The following is a 26,388-nucleotide window of genomic DNA, read 5'->3' on the forward strand; positions in this document are numbered from 1 at the left end:
AGGACTTTACAAAGAGAATTTAGCAAGAAAAGGCTGTAATGGACAGTGAATACCAGGTGCCTCAGAAAACCTAGTCTCAAATAACACCATTTATAATATTTATTCTATGTTACCAGGTACATGCAGAACTAGTGCAAGATCCAGATCAAATGAGAGAAGGCGTGTGCACAGAACGGCCAAGGCAACCACCTACCATCCTGGAAGGGGCATGCCCTGGCCATCCCATGATGTGTCCCAATTCTCCCAGTCATGTGCACAGACCCAGCAATGATTTTTATAAGTATATTGCATTAAAAAATACATTTTAATAGCTTAAAATACACTTTGATTGCGCTTTTATATTAATTTTTATATATTATATGAAATATATTAATAATAACATATATTATATGTAACATCATAATACATGGTGCATTGGTTAATATTGGTGTTGCTGTCAAACCACCAAGATTCAAACCCCCAAAAGGCCATTGAACCCAGAAGCCTTGTGCCTCTACTAGGTCTTTGCACTCAAAAGTTTGGACTGCCTCTATTAAAGCAAGTGGAAAACAAAGCCGGAAGGAAAGAGATCCAATACTAATGGAATGGAAGGATGAACATTGAAAAAATCCCAACTATGTGGGCATGTTTTCCACATTTATTCATATCTTTTTGATTTTTTCCAATTTGGCCCTATCATTGTATGCAATGGTAACTAAATTTGTGTACTTATTTTTCTCAATTATCTTTGCATACTTATATCCTATTTCACTTTAACACAATGACAGAACTTGAACCATAGAAAATTTGCTTTTTCGGAAAAATTCTCTCTTGAAGCTATATCTTGTTAGATTTAATCAAAATTGTACAAAATTAAATCTCCCTAAGATCAAAACAGCAAGATGAAATTAATTCAATATGGAAACAATACGAGAACAAATTTCCAGTATCTCTATTCAAAAATATGTAAAACAAAAAAATAGACTACAATATATAGTCTCTAAACATGCACATCAGGGTGACATGTGTCCCAAGGACAAGCAGTAAGCTAGAGGACTGACTAAAATATAGGAGCAAAGCTGTCATGTGAACTCACCTTGATGAGAAAGACATGACATCTAACCATTGTAAATCAAAAGATCAATACGATAGAGATGGTAATAAATACCATCAAAATTCAAATGTGCTCTTATTTCCTAATATACTCAAATAAATAAACCTACCTATTGTGACGATTTCACACATCGCCCCATTGCAAAAGGGGACCCCCACTTTTTGCTTTCTAACGTAGTTGTCTTAGCTTAGTCATCTAGCTTGGCGATAGTTTTAGTATCTTTAACCTTTTGATAAAGAAAGATGCAATGCCTTTGGTTGTCCGGAAGTGATCAAGTCGGTTCTTCCTCCAGGTTAGTTTGAAGCCTTTGTAGCTCTAGATGTTCAAGTGATAAGCGCAGGCCAGGTGATGAATAGAAGTCAAGATGACCATTGGGTGATGCTCCATAGTGCAACCGTCAGGTCAAGCCAGGGTATGAATCTCAAGTGTGATGAACAAACAATTAGAGATCAAGTGCTTGATGAATATCGAAGGAGTTTTAAGGTTACCCTGATGGTGAGCAATGAAGGTGGTTGATGTAATCAACAACTTAGGTTGGTGAAATTTTGCTAAGGAAGAAGTTCCACTTCCTCACTCCTCAAGATCTATGGACTTCCTGGCAAAGTGTCCTTAATGCCCCAAAAGTTCGGCCATGTTTAGCATCCTATCTTGACAATCCATGACTAGGAAGGTGGATGATTTTTTTTAAATTTTTTTTCAAATTGCTAGGATCAACAATTTATGGAGATTAAATGCTTGGAGAAGTTTAGAGATTGCCTTGATGGATCAAGATGAAAATGTCTTGAAGATAAGTGAAGAAATCTCAGTTCAAGGTGAACAATGTGACTTAATATTCTGTCTGCATGCATCAAATGGCCCGGCCACAATGTCTTCAATGTCTTGATCCTTCCAAAAGCTCGACCACCTTGAGCAAGTTGTCCTCACCACTCAAAATCCCCGACCACTATTCACACTTCATGTTCGTGCCTATCCAAAACCCCGCTACCATTCACTTCATGTCCCTGATCATTCAAAAACTCCGACCACCACTCACAACATGGCCACTCACCTCTAAATCCCCGACCTCACAACATGGCGGCACCCACTAAAATCCCCAACCACCATTCACTTCATGGCCGCATAGGTCAAAAAGCCCATCCATTCTCCTCATTTTGTCTTGACTATCCCACAAGTTCAACCATATTAATCTTGTCTTGGCATGCTTAAAACCTTGGCCATTTCTTTGGCATTTTGTCTTCATGGCCCAAAAAGCTCGGCCATCCTTCTATGTCATGTCCTAACCCCTCCAAAAGCCTAGCTATGTTATGTCCCCACATCTTCAAAAGCCCAGCCATACAAGCAAAATGTCCCAGCATACCAAAAAGTCCGGCCACATCTTAAGCAAGGTATCCTGACATGTTAAGATCCACGACCAAGGAAAACAGATGAAAATCAGACCTATAAAGTTGAGACCAAGCCTTGAAAAACAAAAATCAGAACTTAAGAGAGCCTGAAATCAGAAATCAATCCTCATGTGAATACCATTTCTAGATTAAGCACTTGATTATTTTGGTGTTTCTCGTGATGTTTGATACAAGATATTGTGACCAGTCTTTCAAGTTTGATACAAGGAGCTCAAGAGGAGGTGAAAGATTCAGCTGTGGAAAGGCTTTCAAGGCATGAGGAATTTCTTTGTTCGGTGATAAGATTAACATGGAAATTCAAGATATTTAAGTATAAGGAAGCTTGGTAGAGAACATTGCAGTATCAAGTCCACTAGACATACAAGATAAATGTCAAAACTCCAGGACCGGGATAATAACCAGAACATTCAAGACAGAGGATGAACATACAAGGGAGAAATCCACAAGTAATAAAGTAAAGGACAACATCAAGACAAGGAACACACTACAAAGAAAGAGAAAGGCAAGCGTGGCAATGCAATTGCAAAGGAAGGGTAAGGACCCATCATCACAACTGTAAGGATCAACAAGAAGGAAATTTTTTACTGTCTTGAATTTCCTTAGGAAATCCAAGAATTGTTGCTAATATAGCAAGACAATAAATCCAAGACTAAGGCTTCAAGGTCAATTGGAGCCAAGGTCAAGGAATTCAGGTCTAATGCAAAGGTGAGACACCGTATGAAGGAGGCATAGGTGAAGATGATCAAGTCAGGCAAGATGATGCAATTTGGGAATATCTCCCCCCATCATCTCTTTCCCTCCCTCATCACTGCAGGTGCTTGGAAATGTTGAGTATTAAGAGATATTGCCTAAATCACAAACACTTGTGATGAGTTACAAAGAGTAAGAAGCTGAGGTGGCACCAAGTCATCACCTATCCAATCGCATCATTCCCAATCAAGGTGTCCAGATTCAACGCACTTGACTCAGCCAACAAGGAGGATAACTACCACATGTTGAGGCACAAAGTTCAATGTACCTAACCTCGTATTTATTGGTCAACATTCAAAGAAGGGAATGTGTCCTATTTATTGTTATTAAATCATTGGTCAAGCATTAAATGTTATGTAATGGGTTGTGGCAAACCCTAATTAGGGTTTTGATCTTTCGATCTTGGCCATTGATGTGGATTTGATCCTGGCCATTCAATTGTATTGAGAATGCTATATAAGGCTCCACTCTCTCATTTGTAAACGTTAATAATTCAGTAATAGACAATAGCAAGCAGTTAGAGTAGATTAGAATAGGGGGAAAAGGCAAAAATTGTTGCCAAGCTTGTAAATAAACATCCTTTTCATTGAAGATATTGTGGAATGTGTTGTTTCTTCTACATAATTGCATGGTTTCTTGTTATATCCTCATGTTAGATGAAGTTCTTTGGTTGTGATGGAGTAATGTGCAAATGTTGATAATTCCTTAGTTCATACTATTTGTGGTTGGATGATTTTCAATTGCAGTGTACAGTTAGTCTGAACATTAAAATGTACTAAATTTAGTAGTGGATATGTTTATTCAAGTTCCACGGGGTTTGGGGACTTTTCCTCGAGGGGACGGGGGGACGTGTTTCACGGACGGGGGTACCTGGGGCCTAAGTTTGGAAACGTCAGGGGTACAGCGGGGGGGGCAGCGGGGGAGCGGTGCTGACATAATACATATAGTACTTGAAAAATTAGTTTTTAAAATATGTATATGTATAGCTGTATAAGGAATAAGTAAACACATTGCAATGATTGCAATGAACTTTGAACAATAAATTATAAGTAGAAATTAGAAAGATTGTGTTTGACTAATCTTAAAATGATATAACCCTAAAGATAGTAAAAGCTCTAATTAACTTACCCCTATCATTTCAGGTCAAGGTATAGAAATTATAGCACAAATCTATTTCAATTTTGTCATCATGAAAAACATCCTTATGTGTGTAATGACCACTCTAGACTATCTTTTATTTTTAACAAGCATAAGAACCATGCAAACTAAAACAATGCTTATCTCTGCTATTAAGTATTGATAATGATTACAAGTTGATACAAATGTTGGTACAGGGTAGCACATTGAAAAGACACTTTCTCGATTGCCCAAATTGCATGAAACTAGCATCCAATAGAAAACAATAAAGGAAAATACCTTGAAAAGGCAGCTGAAATGATCACTATAAGTAGGGAACACACATTTTGATTCAAATTACTGTATACACCAATGTAGGTCTGATACAACTGGAAAATATGTTGCAGGTCTGAAACATGACCATTGTAGGTCCAAACAACCCCTTAAAGCCTCCTAAAACTCACTCTATGCAACCATGTTTGCCCTCAAACAATGCCAAACAGCCTGATAGACTCGACCATACCAATCAATCTTACAAAATTGCAAGTCAGTTTGCAAATCCCCTACAAGGTTGAGGGACGTCTGGGAGTCTCAGGGACGTCAAGGAGTTCCCTTTGGCATTTCTAAGACGAGAAACTTCAGAGAAACGTCCCCCTGGTGAGGAAACATATCAGAGACGGCTGAGGAAATGGTGGAGGTGGAGAGACGGCGGAGGGACGTTCCCCAGGCATCAGTCCCTTTTGTATTTCCCATCAATTATAACCCATCGAAGAAATCTAAAGGGTTTAATCATGCTCAAATATACCTCTAGTAGTTGTGGTTTCCCTTCCCGAACTTCAATCTAATACCCATTTGAAAAAATCCCATAAATGATTAAGTCCAGAAAATCTTTCTTCCTTTGCTTCCAACCAGGACTCAAGGCCCAACAAGAACTCGGAACCAAGTTGCAAGTTCCAGGTTCCTTCCACCTCACAACTCCCACTGCCTGTCAGGTTTTTACAACCTTCAAACCAAAAAAATGCCATTAATGCTGCAATAATTCCTGCAACTACCAAATCTCAATCCGTGGAGCTCAAAAAAGGATTTAAACTCATTTCTCACGGATTCCACGGGAAAAAATGACACTTATACCTCATTTATTGGATGGCAGACCCCCTTTTCTCATAAGGTCATCCTTGATTGTGAATTTTATGGCGAATGCACGGGATTTTTTCTACTTCTTTCCACAGATTCATCATATTGAGGCATGGCTAAGGTATCAAGAATGTTTTCTCACGCCTCCAGATCAACTTTTTGTGGACAGATATCGGCTTCTCATTGGTAGGGTCACGGCTAGGGTTTCCTGCCCAGCTACTTGCCCTCTCTCCCCCCTACACCCAGCAGATAAATAAAAGGTTGTTAAGCCTCATTGTAAACAGTTCTTCCCTTGTTTTCTTTGGTAGACATGCATTTCACATCTTTGCAACTGTAAAACTACCTTCTATGTCTTTATATTAATAAAAATTACACTTATAGGTCTTCATTGTGCTTGTATCTTGTGTAACTCTGAATACCTCTGTACAAGCATAAACAATTATCATCTTTTCTGGATTGTATGTTATGTTAGATTGTTGTAGGTGTTGATTGTGTGTTATTTCCACCTCTTTTCGTATCTTTAAGACCCTAACCTGCACGTTTTTCATGAAAGCTAATAAAATAGAGAATTGTGTAAGTTCTTAGTGATTTTGTTGATTCCCTGTGCAAATAAGCAAGAAGAAACTTCTCTTATCTTGCTGCATCAACACCCCTTGTTCTCTTACATTTCTCTCTCCTTTTCCCTCCATAGATCAATAGAATAAGGTTAATTGTAGGAGCTTCAGCAGTGGGCTGGACCATGAACTTAGTCTAGAAAGAAAGTTGTATTCAGAGTTGTCATTGGAATGTTGGACCTAGCTCCAACAGGGTGCAATTTCATGTTACAAAATTTTTGGTGCACCCGATGGGAACAAGTTTCATGAGCTTTACGTCATCTCTTGAAGGATATTGGAGTATTCTTCAAATGCTGACTCTGCTAGTAAAACCTACTGGTTCAGGTAGTCCAGGTGTTTAAGGCTTTCTTATGGTAAGTCTGCTGGTATGTACTCAATTCTCTAGTTGAGTGGAACTGATTTGTCTATTTTAAAGCAATGTCGATTAAATTCCTAGCTCCCTTTAACGCTTAAAATATGTAACATATCATAGAGAACATTATTTTCCCCTCCATTCCATTAAAATAAAAAAATTGTACCCCTTGCCAGTCCTATGATCGTATCAGACTGGGAATCTTTTTTTTTTCTCCCAAACAGCCCTGCTACAACAGGTTATCAACACTTTCCTAGTGCCTGCCTCCCATCAACCCCTACTCAGCCTTCTTGGCAACCTACAAATGCTTCTCATGAGCTTCCAGAGGCCTATTTTGTTCCTAATCACCAAGTTTGTCCTCCCATTCAACCATAAAATATGAACTTGGAAAACATTAGTATCAAGGATTTATGTTGAATTTCCGAGAACAGTTAAAAGCTATTAACAAAGATCAAGAGTATAGCTTACAGCAAGACCGTCTTGCTTAATAGGATCATCTCCATCACAAACAAATGGAAACACATAAGAGATATGAACAAATGGAAATGCAAAGAAACCAGCTTAAGGAGGATCTTGCAAAGCGAATCGCCATTAAGAATAAACAAATCCAACAATTGGCAGCCAAAGAGAAACAATTAGGCACAAACATTAAACCAGGCTCTCCAAACTTTGTTCGAAGATTCATAGCTTCAGAGGTCCTCATCCCTTACAAGAACATGTACCTACGCAAACACGTTTCGGTAACCCACAAGTGCAGCCCTCTCAGAAGCCTTGCCTTCCTCAAGTGATCCAATGAACTCCTCAGATTCCCTTACAAAAAAACTGCACCTGATCAGCTCTCTTGTCCTGACACTATTTCACTCTTCCTGGGTGGACTTGTCATTTGCCCAGCTGACTGGTTTGATGAGCAAGAGAGGAAAATGAAGCAGCCTGTTATTTAAAAGCCTTCACATGTCATGGAGAATAAAAATTCTAACATGTTGCAAGAAGAAGAGATATAATCAGCTGCAACAAGAAGACACTAGGCAAGTAGAAAAAAATTGTTGCCCTTATTTGATGAACTTCGTTATTTTGTTGGCAATGATGAAGAAAACATATCCATGCTTGAATCAGAAAAAGACTCAGCCAAGCAAGAATCCATCTTGATGAGTAGGAATGAAGGTGATTTTGATGATATGGGGCAGCAAGCATTCCTATTTGATCATGAGCTCAATGAAGATTCACAGTTTGGTGATACTTCCGGCACCTTGGATGAAGAGGGATGTGATGCCACATAGAGGAATCAGATGGAACAACTCATGCAGCTGATTATTTAGAGCATACACTGAATGGTATGGACACTGCTATACATCAAGATAAAATCACAGAGTATGATGTAGCTACATCAGTTGAAATGGTGGATGTTTTGTGCCAGGGACCTAAAAGTGTTGCAGCCAATTGCCAAGAGGAACAGATTGAAACAAAGGGGCAACCTAAAGAATTCCGTTTTTCACCCAAAGAGTCTCACAGACCCAAAGTTTGTGCTAATGAGGTATGCATCAGCACATGTAACCATGATGTATATTGGTTTTCCACTGTCCCTGATTGTGATAATGTTGAATACAAGGACTTCATTCAAGATGAATAGTGACCTTTTCCGTTGGGAATAATGTGCTTGACCTTGAATGCTCTACTTGGGACCAGCATATTAACTTCAGTGATGTTAAGCAACAGCACATGTGTCATGAAGGTAGTTCTCTTGTTGCTCAACTTGAAAGTACGCCCAAGTTTCAAAGCTTTTTGTTTGATGTGCATGAGGAGGAGATTCCTTCTACAGAACAGACAAATATGGCATGCTTTTCATCACCATATAAGCTGGAAACATTCTATTTTTGTTTCAGCACATTTCATGAAGAGGTCAACTGTTGTAACAGCAGGATGTTCTCGTGTGAAGAAAGTCACCTTTTCTCCACAAGTGGTGTTTCTTTTGGTGCTGACCTATTTCCAAAAAAAAATTATCCGTACTACTATGTGCATGCTTGATGCATCATCAAATGAGCCAAGCAACTTTGTGGTATGGCTGCCCTACAATGACAAGGTTTACAGTGATGTAATTCTTCCTTAGACAGGCAGTATGTGTAGCTCGATACATGCAGTTAGAAGGCTTCAATAGTTCCAATAGGGTAATGAATGCAGCTAGGATCTGAGGGAGATCAGCTCCATCAATACACTTTTCTTTCATAAAGGCAAGACATGGCGGCTGACATATATGTTTGTAAAAATTTGTACGTATTAGTTTAATTGCTCTTGTTTTCCAAAAGTGTTGCTGCACATCCTATGTTCTCCATAAAAGAATGTATGGTCTAGATTGCTTGCCTTCCTCCAAGTGCACTTTGCACATGTTCTATTTTGTTGTATCAAGGCAAGCACTGTTTCATTTGTTGTTGACCTTGAGACTCTGTGCCCAATGGACCATTAAGGCTTCTGGATCCCAAGTTTAGCAAGCAAACATCCCGCAAAAGTTGCCAAAATGTTGTCACCTTGTGCCCACTTTTGTATTTTCCATCAATTATAATTAATCCAAGAAATCTAAATGGGTTAATCATGCTCAACTATACCTCTAGTGGTTCTGGTTTCCTTTTCCAGGACTTCAATCAAATACCCATTTGAAAAAAAATCCCAACAAAGGCCAAGTCTAGGGATGTTTTCTTCCTTTGGTTCCAACCAAAACTCAGGGCCCAACAAGAACACAAAACCAACTTCCATGTTCTTGGTTCCTTCAGCCTCTCGACTCTTGTCACCTGTCAAATTTTTTCATCCCCAAAAAGGATTTTAAACTCATTTCTCACGGGTTCCAAGGGAAAAAAGGGTACCCGTGCTTCATTTATTAGATTGCAGACCCATCCTTGGTCGCAAAATTCGGGGTGGATTTCGTGGGGGTTTTGGTACTCCTTTTCACGGATTCATCATGACAAGGCATGGCCATGGCATCAGGAATGTTTTCCCATGCCTCCAGATCAAACTTTAGTGGACAGATGTTGGCATCTCATTAGTAGGGTCACAATTAGGATTTCCTGCCCAACTACATGCTGCCCCCCCCCCCACCTCTCTCTCTCTTGCACCCATCAAATGAATAAAAAATTATTAAGCCTCATTGCTAAAGGTTCTTCCCTTGTTTTCTCTAGAAAACTTATGCGTTTTGCATCTCGGCAAACGTAAAAGTTAAAACTAACTTCTATGCCTTTATATTAATAAAATCACTATTTTTACCTCTTCTCTAAGCTTTTATCTTGTGAAACTCTCAATACCTCTATACTGAAAAATAAATTGAATGAATGATTCAATAATTGGATGATTACATTGAACGATATACACACGTATATATAGAGTTACAAGACGATGTTCTATAATTAGAACATAACGTTAAAGTAAAAGATTAAAGAGCTAAAAGCTAATTAACCAAGGTTGCACGGGTACGGGGGTACTTGGAGACTTTGGAGACTGGTGCTGGTACTAGTACGGCTATTTTTTCAAAATAGGAGACGTGGGTACTTGGAGACACCAATTTCTTTTAAATATAATTTAATAATTTATAGAAATTATGAAAATATAATGACATTGAACATTAAATATAATGACATTAAATATAATATAATAATTTAGTAATGGCTGTTGCAACGTTTTAGGAAATCCTTGTGACCTGCATTTGTTTTGAGCATTGTTTTTTTTCCATTTGTACTACATTTTGATTATTTTGTTGCCTGTGTTTTGTTTTTTTTAACATTTTAAGGTTTCCTTTTTTTTGTTTGGCTTGGAGACGGTGGGAGACGAGCGGATACGTTAGCGAGAAGTCTCCTCTCTATGGAGACGTTTCCAACAAAGTTTCCGATGCGGGAGACGCGTCCGAGTCTCCGGTACGAGTACCCAGGCGCTGGGTACAAGTACCCATGCAACCTTGTAATTAACTAAAAAGAAAAAGCTAAATGCTAAATAAAGCTTAAAAGCTAATTAACTAAAAAGCTAAATGATCATTAAACAAGGAACTAAATATAGGTGACTAAAATATAAATAAATATTCTAATACCCTCCCTTAATGGTCATTCTATCTACTAACTACCCTATAGAAGACACTGCAGGTCTTTTGATCACAAATGAAAAGAACACTCTGCTATGGTGAAGACCCTCCCTGGATCTGAAGAGTGTTAATGACCAAGAATACCAAAAGCCATACAAGCTAAAGTAGCCTTCACACGCGAATTAGAGATCTGGCACACACGAATTACTGAAGCCTGAAACAATGATTTTGAGGAAAAAATCAGCAAACCCTTTTGTAGAAGAGTACCAACTCCAAAACTAACTGCAAGATACCATGGTTGCAAATGTTCGCCCTGGCACGTGCGACCAAAACTGACTACAACAAAGCACGATTTTTTACGAAAAAACCGTCAAACATTGAAATGGGAACCCTTGAAAAGAGAATTTACGATTTTGAGGAGAAAATCGAAAAAAGAAGAAATTTGAGGTTACAAATCATCGTTTTTGTGGAAAAAAACGGTAAAACCCAGATAACTAAAATCTTACGCGAATATCGCCGATTACAGATGAGATAATTTTTAAGGGAAAATTATAAACCCTGCGAACAATTTTTGAGGAAAAAATCGTGAAAACCCTCCCAAGATTTTTTGTGGAAAAAATCAGAAAATCGACAGACAATTTTTCAGGAAAAAATCATGAAAACCCTAGGACCTATAAGACGAGGTCTAGCCTAAATCAATCTGATCAAGGCAACGATATTCAGATATCGTGAACATGCACTGTTGCCGGTGTTGTGGCAGCTATTGAACTTTTGACTGTGTTCCAACATGATGTTGGTCAAAGATGCCATCACAAAAATGGAGGTTGAACAAGGTCACCCTAGTGAAAGCATGAGACAGAAGAATCTGATTCAAAAATCAGAATAGAAGCAGCTGCACAAAAAATCTGAAACCCTGGAGGAGAATTCTGGCACGAATTTTGAGGTTTGGAAGAAACCCAGAAATTATTTCTGCGAACTTAAAATAGCATAAATGGTGCCCAAAAAAAGCCAAAATCCCAATGTCCACATAAATAGCAGAAATTGTGAATTGTTTTTAAATTCCAAGGTAAATTTGCCGGCACAAAATTTGAGGTGCGGAAAACGAGGCACCCACAAAAATCTGAGACCAACCCAAAAAAGCTCTCAAAAAACCCACCAAGAATTTGAAAACAGAATGCAGATCCAACGACTCAAAAATTGAGGCACGAAAAACGATGCACCTAGAAATATTTGACAATGACCCAGTTGAGCTCTCGAAAAACCCACCAAGAATATGAAAACAAAATAAAATTTCAAGTTGAACTGAAGGGTCAAAACCTTAGTCAAAAATTGCAGAAACCCTAGGAAAATTTTCAACCTGCAAAAAAAAAACTGAATCTGCTTTTTTTTTTAAAAAAACAGTTTTAAAAAAAATCTCTTCAATAAAAACTTCAAAAAATTTTAATAACAAAAATTTTCGAATTTTTTAATTTCCATGCTCTGATACCATGAAAAATAAATTGAATGAATAATTCAATAATCAGATGATTACATTGAATGATATACACAGGTATATATAGAGTTACAAGACAATGTTCTATAATTAGAACATAACGTTAAAGTAAAAGATTAAAGAGTTAAAAGCTAATTAACTAAAAAGAAAAAGCTAAATGCTAAATAAAGCTTAAAAGCTAATTAACTAAAAAGCTAAATGATCATTAAACAAGGAACTAAATATAGGTGACTAAAATATAATTAAATATTCTAATATGTACATGCATAAACATTTATCATCCTTTTTAGGTTGCTATTGTGTTAATTTGTTGTAGGCATTGAGTGTGGGTTATTTCTATCCATTTCGGTATCTTTCAGGCCTTAACCTACATGTTTACTCATAAAAGTTGATAGAATATAGAACTATGTAAGCCTTCTCAATGATTTTGTTGATTCTTTGTGCAAATATAAGCAAGAAGAAACATGTCTATTCTTGGCGCATCACCACCCCTTGTTTTCTTAACGTTTCTCTCATTTTCCCTTTGTAGATCAATAGAATAGGATTAGTTGTAGGAGTTTTAGTGTTGGGATGGACCAACACCTTTTGCACTTAGTCTAGAAAGGATGGCAGCCTTCTATAAAGATCTGACCTCATTTCCATAGGTCCCACACCTTGAGGTTAGTTCCATTGTCATTGAAATGTTAGACTTAGCTCCGATAGGGTGCAATTTCATGTGAACATTTCTCATGTCAGAGATCAACATTCAGTTCTTCCCAAGAACATCTTCACGTCAATGAGTATGCTATTGTGATAAACCCACTCCAATAGTCGTGTGTGGTAGGTAAGCAAGTGATGGAGGAAAATGAAGCAATTACCCTATAGGAGGAGGTAAAAGGAGAAATTGTTCAAGCTACCCTATAGGAGGAGGTAAAAGGAGAAATTGTTCAAGCTATAGGAGCTAAGGATGAAGAAACAAAACTAGATGCCTTACAAGAGGAGAAAAGATGCAAGTAGGTGAGGTGTTCAATCCATAGGAGCACATGTAGGAGTAAATCCAAGTGTATCCCCACAAGGAAAGCATCAAATAAAAGCAATAGCCCCACAAGTTGTAAGGGGAGGAGAGATCATTACCAACTATCACTACTTAACCTAAGATCATGGAGACCTAAATCTTGACAATGGATTTATGCTATGCTAGTCATGATTCATTATAATCATATCAATTAGAATGGGAGTATAGTGCACAAACATTTATTTCAAAATCTCTATTGATAATATAATTATGGTATTATGTGTCCAACTCCAAATAATGCCTCTTCGGAGGAAGGTCAATTTCCCTATGTATTTTGGATTAGGAAGAAATGAAATAGTGAGAAAGTTGGAGCCAATAATAAGTAAGCACAACTCTTAACAAGAAACTCTAATAAGCACCAAACAAAAAATCCTATAAGTTTATCATTGCTCTAAAGATGACCATATAAAATTCTTTACACAAGGAGTAAAATTGCATGAATAACCAACTACCAAATCGCCCTTAATTGGGATTGCATTGTAAGAGCACAAGACCTAGGCAAGTATATCTTGGCTCTATGCAATTGAACGCTCATTTAAAAAATAAATAAATGGGACTGGTCCATACTGGTATTGAGCATCCTAGTGCCAATGCCAAACGTTACCATTAGCACTTAAGGGAAGCATTAAGAGTTTGTAATGGCACGAGATTAACCATTTCACCTATCAAATCATCTTCAGACATTTCTTCCCATAAGGAGCATTATATGTAGCATGAGCCCAAAGGGATTAGCCTCGATTACCAAGATTTGTCTTAGAGATTTTTTTCTACTTTTTACATCTTCTCATCGATTATGATGAAGAACAACTAACATTCTACTTTCTTTATTTCATGTTCCTAGGTTTTTGTGTCATTGCTTTCGCATCTGAATGTGTTTCATGAATTGTGTTTTATTTGTCTATGTACTCTAATCATTGCCTTTAAGTAGTAGGCAATATTAAATTCTACAATATGGCATGTGAAAAATAAATTGAATGAATGATTCAATAATCGGATGATTACATTGAACGATATACACACGTATATATAGAGGTTACAAGACGATGTTCTATAATTAGAGCATAACGTTAAAGTAAAAGATTAAAGAGCTAAAAGCTAATTAACTAAAAAGCTAAATGACCATTAAACAAGGAACTAAATATAGTTGACTAAAATATAATTAAATATTATAATACCCTCCCTTAATGGTCATTCTATCTACTAACTACCCTACAGAAGACACTGCAGGCCTTTTGATCACAAATGAAAAGAACACTCTGCTGTGGTGGAGACCCTCCCTGGATCTGAAAAGTGTTAATGACCAAGAATACCAAAAGCCATCCAAGCTAATGTAGTCTTCACACGCGACTTAGAGATCTGGCACACGAATTACTGAAGCCTGAAACAATGATTTTGAGGAAAAAATCAGCAAACCCTTTTGCAGAAGAGTACCAACTCCAAAACTAATTGCAAGATACCACAGTTGCAGATGTTCACCCTGGCAGGTGCGACCCAAACTGACTACAACAAAGCACGATTTTTGAGGAAAAAACCGTCAAACCCTAAAATGGGAACCCTTGAAAAGAGAATTTACGATTTTGAGGAGAAAATCGAAAAACCAAGAAATCTGAGGTTACAAATCATCGTTTTTGTGGAAAAAAAACGGTAAAACCCAAATAACTAAAATCTTACGCGAATATCGCGGATTACAGATGAGATAATTTTTAAGGGAAAATTATAAACCCTGCGAACAATTTTTGAGGAAAAAATTGTGAAAACCCTCCCATGATTTTTTGTGGAAAAAATCTGAAAACTGACAGACAATTTTTCAGGAAAAAATCGTGAAAACCCTGGGACATGTAAGACGAGGTTTGGTCTAAATCAATTTGATCAAGGCAACGATATTCAGAAATCGTGAACATGCATTGTTTCCAGGTGTTGTGGTTGAGGCCACTAAACTTCTGAATGTGTTCCAACATGATGTTGGTCAAAGATGCCATCACGAAAATGGAGGTTGAACGAGGTCAACCTAGTGAAAGCATGAGACAAAAGAATCTGATTCAAATATCAGAAGAGAAGCAGTTGCACAAAAAATCTGAAATCCTGGAGGAGAATTCTGGCACAAATTCCAAGGTGCAAATTTCAAGGTTTGGAAGAAACCCAGAAATTATAATTTTCTGCACACTTAAAACAGCATAAACGGTGCCCAAAAAACAGCAAAAATCCCAACATCCACAGAAATAGCAAAAATTGCAAACTGTTTTTAAATTCCTAGGCAAATTCGCTGGCAAAAAATTTGAGGCACAGAAAACGAGGCAAGCAGAAAAATCTGAGATCAACCCAGAAAAGCTCTCGAAAAACCCACCAAGAATCTAAAATCAAAATAAAGATCTGACGGCTCAAAAATCGAGGCACAAAAAACGATGCACCCATAAAAATCTGACGACGACCCAGTTGAGGTCTCAAAAAACCCACCAAGAATATGCAAGAAAAATAAAATTTCGACTTGAACTAAAGGGTCAAAACCCTAGTCGAAAATTGCAGAAACCCTAGGAAAATTTTCAATCTGCAAAAAAAACTCCAGGTTGCAGGGCCGAAAATCTCCAGAACGCTAAATAAAAACATGAACTACTACCCAGCACAAAGAAATTCGCCCACGAACCAAAAACCCTCAAAAAGCCTTCTAAAAAGCAAAATCGTTTTTTTATAAAAAAACAATAAAAAAAAATCTAGAAAATATTCCAGAAAGAAGGGCATGAATTTTTATTAAAAAATTTGCCAAACTTTAAAGAATCCCATCGACCCGCTCTGATACCATGAAAAATAAATTGAATGAATGATTCAATAATCGGATGATTACATTGAACGATATACACACGTATATATAGAGGTTACAAGACAATGTTCTATAATTAGAACATAACGTTAAAGTAAAAGATTAAAGAGCTAAAAGCTAAATTAAGCTTAAAAGCTAATTAACTAAAAAGCTAAATAACCATTAAACAAGGAACTAAATATAGGTGACTAAAATATAATTAAATATTCTAATAGTTGTTCCTTGCTTGTCCTTTGCAATTTCAATGGCTACAATTAAAGTCATCTTAATCTATTTTCTATGTGTAATGTCACACATAAGAAAAGAAATAATTAAGTGTTCATCAATTATAAGTATGTTACAAATTTATTTGGTGAAAGAAGGAAGATGTCAATTGACCATTCAACAATTATTTCAAATTAAATTAAAACAATACTTTCAAGGATCACTTCTTAACTTTTGCCCAAGCTTTCTAAACCAAGTTTAAAAGTCCTCTATCCTCCTAAATGAAAAATTGTGCATTCTTTTCCTACTACTCAGCATTCTTGTTTTATATAATATGTTTGTGTTACCAATTTATCTTCAAGTTCTTCTCCAAGTTGGAGTTATTGAAGATAAATAAATTTTTAATTTACCTTTTTGCAATAAAGTTTACTTATATGGCATCATCTAGTTTTTTAATTTGACAACTGTTTAGTTTTTTAACACCATATTAAGTTGTTGAGACTCAATTTTGCATCACACACAATGTCTTGAGTTGACTTGTGAAAGTGCAAAAGGCATTGAGTGTCATCGTAATTAGTAACCATTGGAGTGTGCAATGGCAATCAAATTCAAAGAGGGGCCAAAAGGTCTGATCATTGATTCAAGATGATTATTAGGGGATTCACATGGATTATGTCTTGAGTTTCATTGAGCTCTGTCATGAGTATGATTTGGTTTTGTTGATACAAATCATCTATATTTGAGAAAAATATATGTTGGCATGGATCCCATGATCAAAACAATGAAACATATGATAGCAACCAAGAAGAATGATCCCACAAAGCATTTTACAAAAGGATGCAAAGAATCATTGTTGATTGTTGGAAAAAGATGACCACGCCCTTTCACCTCTTTGAGTTCACATTGTCTCCCAAATATTACAGAAGTGAGATACATTATTTGCCCAAGAGAGTGGCACCACATAGGGACATAGATGTTGTTGATAGGTACAAGGCTGCATTGAGAAGAACCTCCCGTATTTAGATATAGAGAATATTATTGCGGATGAGTTTCATAGCTTCATAACTTCAAAGAATCATTTGATCCCTCTGAGACAAGTACAAATTGGATGCTCATGCATGGTGTCAACTCCTTACTCAAGGTTCTATGTACCTACAACTTCTTGCAATTGAAGTTCTATGACAATTAAGCATTTTTACTTTTTTAATACAATCTTTCAAAATTATATATGTTTTAGAATTACAAATGTTGAATTGCAAAAGTGAGACTATGTGCACTCTAACTAGCACCTCCTATCATATAAGCAAGTTGACTACATTGTGCAATGAAGAATTGGGATGTAAACTAGTGTGCTGATTTAGATGTATTTGTTGCACAACTTTCCACAATTTCTTTAGAGAATGTTGCTCCTACACAAGATGTAGTTAGTGGGAATGGCACTATAGTTGCTTGTGATTCAAATGAACCAAGTGATGACTTTGATACTCCCAATAACAAGCAAGATTATAACTACTGATTGTATTTTGTAATAATTTGACATTTTCCATTTAATCGTCCATTATCTTTTTCACCATCAACTATATTTTCAATTTATTTTTCGGCAAATTATATATATACATATACATTTATAGTATTTTTCTTTTTGGGGAAGGAATTTCAGACAAACCTTTGAGACATCTTCCTCTCAACACATGCATTCAAATAAAGATACTGAAGCAAGTGATTTTCATATGGTAACAGTTGCTCCCAGTAATCTTTGCACCTTTGTTGCAACATTGCATAGAACATGTTCTAAGTGACAAGATCATGCAAACTGAAGCCAGCCACCAAAAGACTGACAATCAGTCCTGGCAAGCCCCTACATTGGTATAATTTATCTTAAAATGAATTCATACAAATGAATCTTTGATTGTAAACATTGTCAATACATCGTTTCTATGCTTGCATCTGAATTACACCACCATTTTTGAAGCTATAGATACCTTCAAAAATTGTACCCTCCAGTATGCACCTATTATAAGCTTACCCTTGCAAAACAAAACGCCCAACATTTTTTTGTGCCTTTAATCGGAAACTATGCTTATGTCAATCCAAAATTCCAACACATTTTTGGGAAAAGATTCCTTTCTTTCTTCAAGTAAAAGAGAACAAAGATTGAACTCAAACAAACTTAATTTCCATACTCCAATGGCAAAGACATCAGGAACATGACCAAAATAATCAGGAAAGAAACAGCAAACCTGAAGCAGGATTTGAGTTATTGCATTGATCTTTGTCCTCTAATTTTCCACAACCATTCAAGTCAGGTTCCTCTGATTTCATTTTCAAGCTGTTATCACTTTTTATACATTGTTCATCCACTGACTGTGTTTCTTCTGTGCATTCCATAGTGAAAGAAATTGGTTGCTTTTTTATCCTGATACTTTTTCTTGGTATTGGGGAATGACCTCCTTCTAAACGCTTTCGCTTGCAGGTAATTAAACGCTTCTCATTTATCTGTACCAGCTCCAAGTCCAATAAATCCTTCTGCATGCTTCTTGTCATTCTTTTTGGAATGGATGCCATAGCAATCGCCTTGCCTCTTCTTGAACCTTCCGTAGCATGCACCACAACCTTTTCTCCATGATTTTTTTGTGGAGAAAGATCACTGATCTGAACAGGATTTACTATCTCCTTACCAACAGTGCTTCTTGTATTTCTTAAGTTTCTACTCAAATGTGAATCCTTGGTACCTAAGAGGATTTCATCTTTTTGCTCACTGGGTTTTCTTAATGCTTCAGGACTGCTCACATTTTCCTTAAGGTCCTTCCATTTGAATGACTTAGATTTTTCTTGTGACTCCAGACGAGCTGCAAACTCTAGCTGGTCTTGTTGTGCAACTTCGGCCTCTTTACATTCACCTTTAAGTTCACCATTTAATTCTTTGTCTTTCCTGATTATCTGATTATTTATAGTAGTGGAAGCATTTTGCTTATGTATAGCACTTCGTGTAGTTACACGAACTGGTAAGTCTTTCTTTGTTTGGGGCTCAGAAGCAAGATCCTTTCCTGTGAAGCAATATGAATACTCAAGTTCTTCACCATACATCATTGCAGACATCCTCTTCCTCTTTCTTTGCAGTGTATGATCATATGTTAAAACCGGGTTCTTGTCATATTTGCCAATGCAAATTTCTTCATTTGTGTGGTGATTCAGGTCCCCAGCTCCTTCAATTTCTTTATCAGCCTGGATTAGAAGAAGCATGTTTTTTTTTGACCTGGTCATTCGCCCTTCTATCATTCTATCTTGTGTTTGCTCAACAAACTCAGCATCAGCCTGAGGAATGTTTTCTCCTGTACGCATTTTATGCACCTTCAACCCCATGTTACTCTTTTTTCGCTCTAAGGTATTTTCTGCATCTTTGCATGCAACATCACCCCCAATGTCATTGTTAGCCATTTCAGTTCCTGATATAAACTTGCTTTTAGCTCTGGTGATTCTACTGTAGACAGATACAGCTGGCCTCTCTCTTGAATCTTCGTTCTCTAAACTGACAGAAGTTTGCACATGTTTTGCCTTTGGCACTTTCTTTTTGTCTAGTTCTTGATGGAATCCCTTTTTCTTACTTCCCAAGAATTTTGTTTCTTTTTCATTGTATACACCCCCTGTGCAGGACTTGGCAGATTTTTTATGCAAATTTGTTGCAGAAATTAAATGCCTAACAACATTGCAGCATGACCTTTCTTTGGGCAGATGTTTCCACTTAGCATGATTTACCCTATGAGACCTGGTAATTATTCCTGTCATCCTCTCACAACATGAGTCCAAAAACAATCTTATGATCTAATAACAGAGCCAATGTTTCAGGCACGGCTGCAAAATCATCCATTCCCTTTTTGCATCCTTAAAGCTTGACCACAACTATTTTTATAGCCAGTATGACAACCATAGGCCCAACTGGTAACATTCAAGCTCATGTGACCGTTCAAAAGTAACCCTTATATACCCTGAATCCACAAAAGTGCCTGCACAAATACCAGAAGGGATAATTTAATTGCAAAACAGAAGAAACAGATATTTATGAAATGCATAAGAACTATTAAAGATTCTCAACTTATAAACAATCAAAAGTTTCAAATAAAGAAATTCAGTACAACTGCCACAGCCTGGTGTTCACCTTCAACAAAGAGACAAAAAATTTCCATTTACCTGTTAATGGCAGATATCACACATGCATTAACCATGCCCCAGAAACACGATGTATATTTACCAAGGAACAAATAATACAAGTAACTTTACATAAATATGTAACACAATAATTTACTAACCCTATAATTATAAACATGCACTTATAAAACCAATAGAACATCAAACAATCTTTGGTGGCTACAACTATTAAAACATCCTTTCTTTATCCGGCTGAAACATAAAAAAGATACTGTTAAATGTTGTATTCCTTTAGGTTTCAATGCCCAGATCCTCCAATAGATTAGACTAGAAACAAAAAGAATAAATAAACAAGAACATCAATAGCCACTCTGATAAGAGACCTCCAAATGAGTACCTAGTCTGCCATCATGCCACATGTTTCACTTTATCAGATGTGCAAAATGTGCATTTATATTTTGCTTCATCTGTCTTCATTAATAGGTCAGGTTTTTAGTTTTCATTGTCATCTGTCCAATTTGTATGGATCGTAATATTTAATTTGGTAAACACACTAAGCCCCTATAATATCTGTATACGTATGTCCAATTAATTGTCTTGATGTGTTATGTCCCTCACTTTTGTTCTGGTTCATACCCATTAATCCCATTACACTACCATAAAAATCAAAGTGCCTTCCATACTAGTACCACCACCTTCACCCTTAATTTTGTGATCAGATTCTCATCATTGCCATTTAACTAATTAACATTACTGATTATTCCCATTGCCATTTAACCACTAAGCTGTTAATTTTTCAACCCAACAAGCGTCACACCTCAATTCTGTTAATGAAATATTAATAATTGGAGTTTCTTTAGGCTTCTTATAGTATGATGTAGCATGTCATGATAACTACGTTTCAATGTCAAAGGTGTGTCATTTAATGTGTTTGAAATCCCAAAGTCATGATGTCATTTAACTATTTAAGGGCTTGCAATATTTAATTTCAAATTAGACCTTTCAATTCTTTCATATAATACTTATAGTTTAAAAGTTCTTTGGAGTGTCTTCATAATGTGTCACAATGTATAAGTATCAGAGAAAAAGGGTAATCAATCACAAATACCCAATAGGCTTTACTTTGTGGTGTTGGTTCTTGAGTATATAGCAAATTGAGCAAGCTAGACTCTTTCTCCTGCCTAGAAATGTAAGTAAGCCCTATGTTTTTCTTGTAAAGCTTTAGATTTTGCCCAAACATATGTTCAATTTCTTTGACTTGGCACATTTGTTTATCAAGTCCACCAAATAAAAATATAGCTTCATCCTACTCCTTTTTCTTGGATCAGGGGGAAGGAAAAGGTTGTGTGGTTAAGAAATCATATAGCTGGGGCTACACTCATTTGTACCTCAAAGCGTAAGTGACTAGAGGTGTGTGGTACTTTATTATAAATATGTTATATGATGTGCTTTGTCCCACTACTTATTCATTGATAGCACTTTTGGTAACTTGGTACAAAAGGGGCACCATGAGTCAATCCAGCCTTATTCAGTTTCCATGTAATCCATGACTAAATTATTCCTATTTGGTACATTGCTCATGGGGACCCTTGGAAAAGATAAAAAAATTTTGGTAGCATGACATATTGTCCATGTAAAATAAGAATGTAAAGACAACACAACTAGACGGTTTGAATATTGAGTAATCTAGTGATTTAATAATTAGGCCTCCAAGCCCCACTTGGGGTTACCGCTACTTGGATGGACATTTTTGCTACTTGCCCTCCTCATATGTCCTACCTCCCCTCCATAATGGGATGGTGGATTGGCTATAAGCTTAAAGGAATCTTATCCACATAAATCATACATTCCTATTATTAATCCTACGTTAGAAGCAATAGAATCTCTGCAAACATTCATACTTCTTATCAAATGAAGACATGTGCAAACATTCATAATTCTTATCAAATGAAGACATATAATGAGTTTTCATACCACAATATCTACTAGTTATGTAACTGCTATGTGATACACACACACACACACATATATATATGTATATATATATATATATATATATATATACAATCATATATATGTACATATGTATGATTGTATACATACATACATACATACATATATATACACGTGTATATGTATATGTATATGTATATGTATATGTATATGTATATGTATATGTATATGTGTATCTATGAATGTAAATATGTGTGTGTATGTATATATGTATATATGTATATATATGTAAATATGTATGTATGTAAATATATGTAAATATGTGTGTATATGTGTAAATATGTGTGTATATGTAAATATGTGTAAATATGTATGTAAATATGTGTGTGTGTATATATATATGTATGTATATATATACATACATAGTTATACATATATATATATATATGTAAATATGTGTAAATATGTATGTGCATAAATGTATATGTCTGTATATGTGTATATATATGTATGTGTGTGTGTGTGTATATATACATACAATATGTTAATTTCTGAGTTTGTAACGTGTATTGGCTTGTATACATATATATATATACATACAATATGTTAATTTCTGAGTTTGTAACGTGTATTGGCTTGAGTGCTGGTTGATCTTCTTCGATGATGATCCCTTGCTTCAACGTGGATCTGACTTTTATATCCATTGAGGTACACGAAAGGTGGTGTCCTTTAACTGGTTGCAACCCTTAGGAAGCGATGCCCCTTCACTCATGCCTCTTCCTTGCAGTTTGTTTTACTGTTCATTTGTTTAAGATTATGATTACATTTGCTTCTGACTATTGGCTGTTAGGATGATCGATTAATAATAATGTCCTTCAATGTGCATGCAAGCTTCTATAATCTCATTGAAACCCTATTATTCTAGACGTGGATTGCTTGCTCTATGGTGTATGAACTTGCTGCCAGCATCTTCTCTTGCCAGAAAATTGTGAAGTCTTTAAAAAATACAATTTTGTTTAGTGAGTGTTTATTGTCAAAGCAGGGACATGATAGTCCACCCTTCCCAAGACTGCTTGTCCTCAAGCAAACTCGTACTAATTGTAGACACATAAAAGTTGCACAATGAATTAAGTGAATTTTATTCATTCAATTATTCTTAATTCTTCCAATTAATTAAATTAAGATTTAATTAATATACCCTTCTTCTATCTAAGCCATTTAATTAAATTCACATTTAATTAAATCCCCCTTCTAGCTCATTTAATTAAATTTACATTTAATTAAAATCCCCCTTCTAGCCCATTTAATTAAATTAATCCCCCCACTTGCAAAATCCTACAAATGCAAGTTGCAACCACAATTGAAATAAATTAATTTTATTTTAATTAAATTCTATTTTCCTCACCCACTTGCAAAATCCTACATCTCCCACTTGCCTCCTAACCCCCTTTCTAAATTCTTCTAGAACCCATCTAATCCTAATCAATTAACCTAAACCCATCCATTATCCCTTTTCCCTAAATTTGAGGAGGTCACTTCTCAAATTTGGAGTAAAGTCTTCAAAAGGCATTGAAGCCTTTATGCCTTCAACAAGCTAACTTGTTGAATACCCCCAAATTTGGAAGGACTCTTACAAATTTGTCCCCAAAGTCTTCAAACCATTAATGGTTAACTAGCCCTTAGTGGCATGGTTAGAGACTTTTTGACTAACTCAACCTTCATCTAACCCAAGGGTCTCATCATGCATTCATTGCTTTGACCATGGTTATCCCTTTAACCCTTGCACAAGAGTTTATCCTTTGGGTAAAACCTTTATCCATTGGATAACCCTAACCTAACCTTAACCCTTACCTTCTAAGGTAACCATGAGGTCTTCTCAAGCATTTAATACTTCTTACATCTCCTCTCAAGCAGTCTCTTGTTGACAATTGTCACCATTTCATTGGTGAGAATTGTGAACATGGATTGATTAACTTTCAATCCTGGCCCTTGTTAAGATTATCCAATCTTGACCATCCATTGCCCTATTTTCCCTATAAATAGAGCCCATTCCTTCTTCAAATAAATCAAGTCTTTGTGCATCAAACTTATAGTCTCATAACATTAAGCATATTATCTCTCTTTGATAGAGTAGCATGTTAGATCATTTTGATAGCATTATAATCTTAGATACATCATGTTAGCTTCATCTTAGTATCATTTTCATACTAGTTTAAGCTTCATATCAATATCTTGCATCTCATCATCATCTAGTTTCATATCTAAATCATCACTAGGATCTTGGTTGCATTCCATTTAGATCTTAGAATCATTAAAATCTCATTCTTTAGGTTGTCATCTTAAAGAATCAAGTGCTCTTCCAAGCTAAGAGCCACCTTGAATCTTGAAGATCCTTGGAGATAGAGGAACATGGAACGATTTTAAGAGTTTAGATCTATTAATTTATTTTGTTTGGATTTCTAACCTCTAATACAATGTTTCATGTGTGTGTTTGAATTGTTTCCTCCTATTGCAGGCTAACACCACATTTTCTAGCATACATTTCTGACGCCCACCATGGGGCTCGAACCCACAACCAAAAGTCAATTCAAACAAGGAAAAATCATAAAGAGAAGATTTTCAAATTCAACAAAGCATCTTTTGAGATGGTTATCAACATTTCAACTATCTTTAGGAAAGACTTTCATCCAACAAGATTAGGGGAATATCAAACCAAGTGATCACGAGTTTATCTATTCGACTTAGTAAGCTTGAGTATCTAAAAACAAAATCATCCATCAAAATCACAAGTGTTAAAATTCAAAAACAGCAAAAACAGAGCAATCATGGCAGTTTAGCGCGTAGGAGCAACTTCCTAGCGCATCTGGAACATTATTTAGCGCATACAAGCCGAATCTTAGCGCTTTCATCAAGTCAAAATAGTGCATAACCAGTATCATACTGGTGAAATTTTAGGTAGCGCTTGTCAGCATCAGTCTAGCGCATTTAGACATCAGTGTAGCGCATTCAAGGCATATCATAGCGCTTTGAGCTCAAACAATAGCGCGTAACTGGAACATATTAGCGCGTAATCCATCCAGACCAGTCAAAATCAAACAGTCCAAGTTAGCACATAGCAAAGGCAGCTTAGCGCATCGGGGTCTTCCTATAGCGCATTTGGATAATTCTTTAGCGCATCTAGTCTCTAGCTTAGCGCATGGTCAAAAAACAGAAAACCAGAGAGCAAAACAAGCCTTTCTGGAAAATTTTATCAAACTTCTTGAGTATCCTTTCAGGTCCAATATCGAACACGGTCATAAGAGCAACACCAAAGAAATCATTTCCAAATCAAACAAGTCAGTCTTAGAACAAAAGTTGTTAAATCCAAAACTAGCTAAAGATAACACTTTTTCCTATCAAAATCAGGTTACATCATCACACTGATCAAAAGGTCTGCCATCCAACGGATTCTATCAAACAAACAACATGCCAAGTTTAAACCTTAAGTTGTCAAATCAAGTTTCCATATCGGGAGACTTTATCCATATCATTCGACACACTTTGTCGTGAGGGGGCATCTAAACCTTCATTTGATAAAAGTAAACTTAAGTTTCCAAACAAAATATCTCAATCCAAACATCGAAGGAAACCATTGATCATTCGTGTATGACCACTCCTCATATTTTGAGAAGAACAAGTCTTCATCACAAAACCAAGTTAAAGAAGAGACAACCTAGTCCTAGGGCCCTTACCAAAAGAAGTAAATTTCTCTACATCAACCTATCAAAAACATCAACTTTGATCATTCATATGATCATTCATCATCAAACCAAGAAAAAGGAAACTCAGTCAAAGGAAATGAGTCCTAGCATAAATCAAGATCACAATATCATGACTTTTCAATATGATCCCATCTTCGATCAAGATCCCACCTGTCAAGAATCTTATGATGATCCCCTAATCTTTTCGTATTCCATCCACGATGATCCCCTTTCATCTCAAGAGCAGAGTCCCATTCAACATCCATCTCTTAAGAAAAAGCATGATATCTCTTCCATATCCTCCACTAATCTAATTCAAAATCAAGAGGAAAGCACAAACTCAAATGATCCTACTCCAAGTCAAGATCAAGATAAAGTAATCTCTTCATCCTCCAAATCTATCTTAGGTCCTTTCATTCCAAAGTCAATCTCTTCTTCCAAATCTATCTTAGGTCCTTTCATTCCAAA

General features: G+C 36.2%; 1 protein-coding gene across 5 annotated transcripts in view; it reads right to left on the reverse strand.

The window, feature by feature from the left end:
• LOC131063517 (uncharacterized) overlaps positions 1–26,388 on the reverse strand; it is a 107,606-nt gene that overhangs the window by 64,546 nt on the left and 16,672 nt on the right. For all 5 annotated transcript variants that reach the window (XM_057997388.2, XM_057997383.2, XM_057997369.2 and 2 more), the window contains one exon: positions 18,322–20,085. In XM_057997388.2, coding sequence (XP_057853371.2) covers positions 18,322–19,867 — 1,546 coding nt within the window. In that variant the 5' untranslated portion in view covers positions 19,868–20,085. The remainder of the gene's footprint in view (positions 1–18,321; positions 20,086–26,388) is intronic.

Source organism: Cryptomeria japonica, chromosome 5, assembly GCF_030272615.1.
Source record: "Cryptomeria japonica chromosome 5, Sugi_1.0, whole genome shotgun sequence".
NCBI classification, from domain to species: domain Eukaryota; kingdom Viridiplantae; phylum Streptophyta; class Pinopsida; order Cupressales; family Cupressaceae; genus Cryptomeria; species Cryptomeria japonica.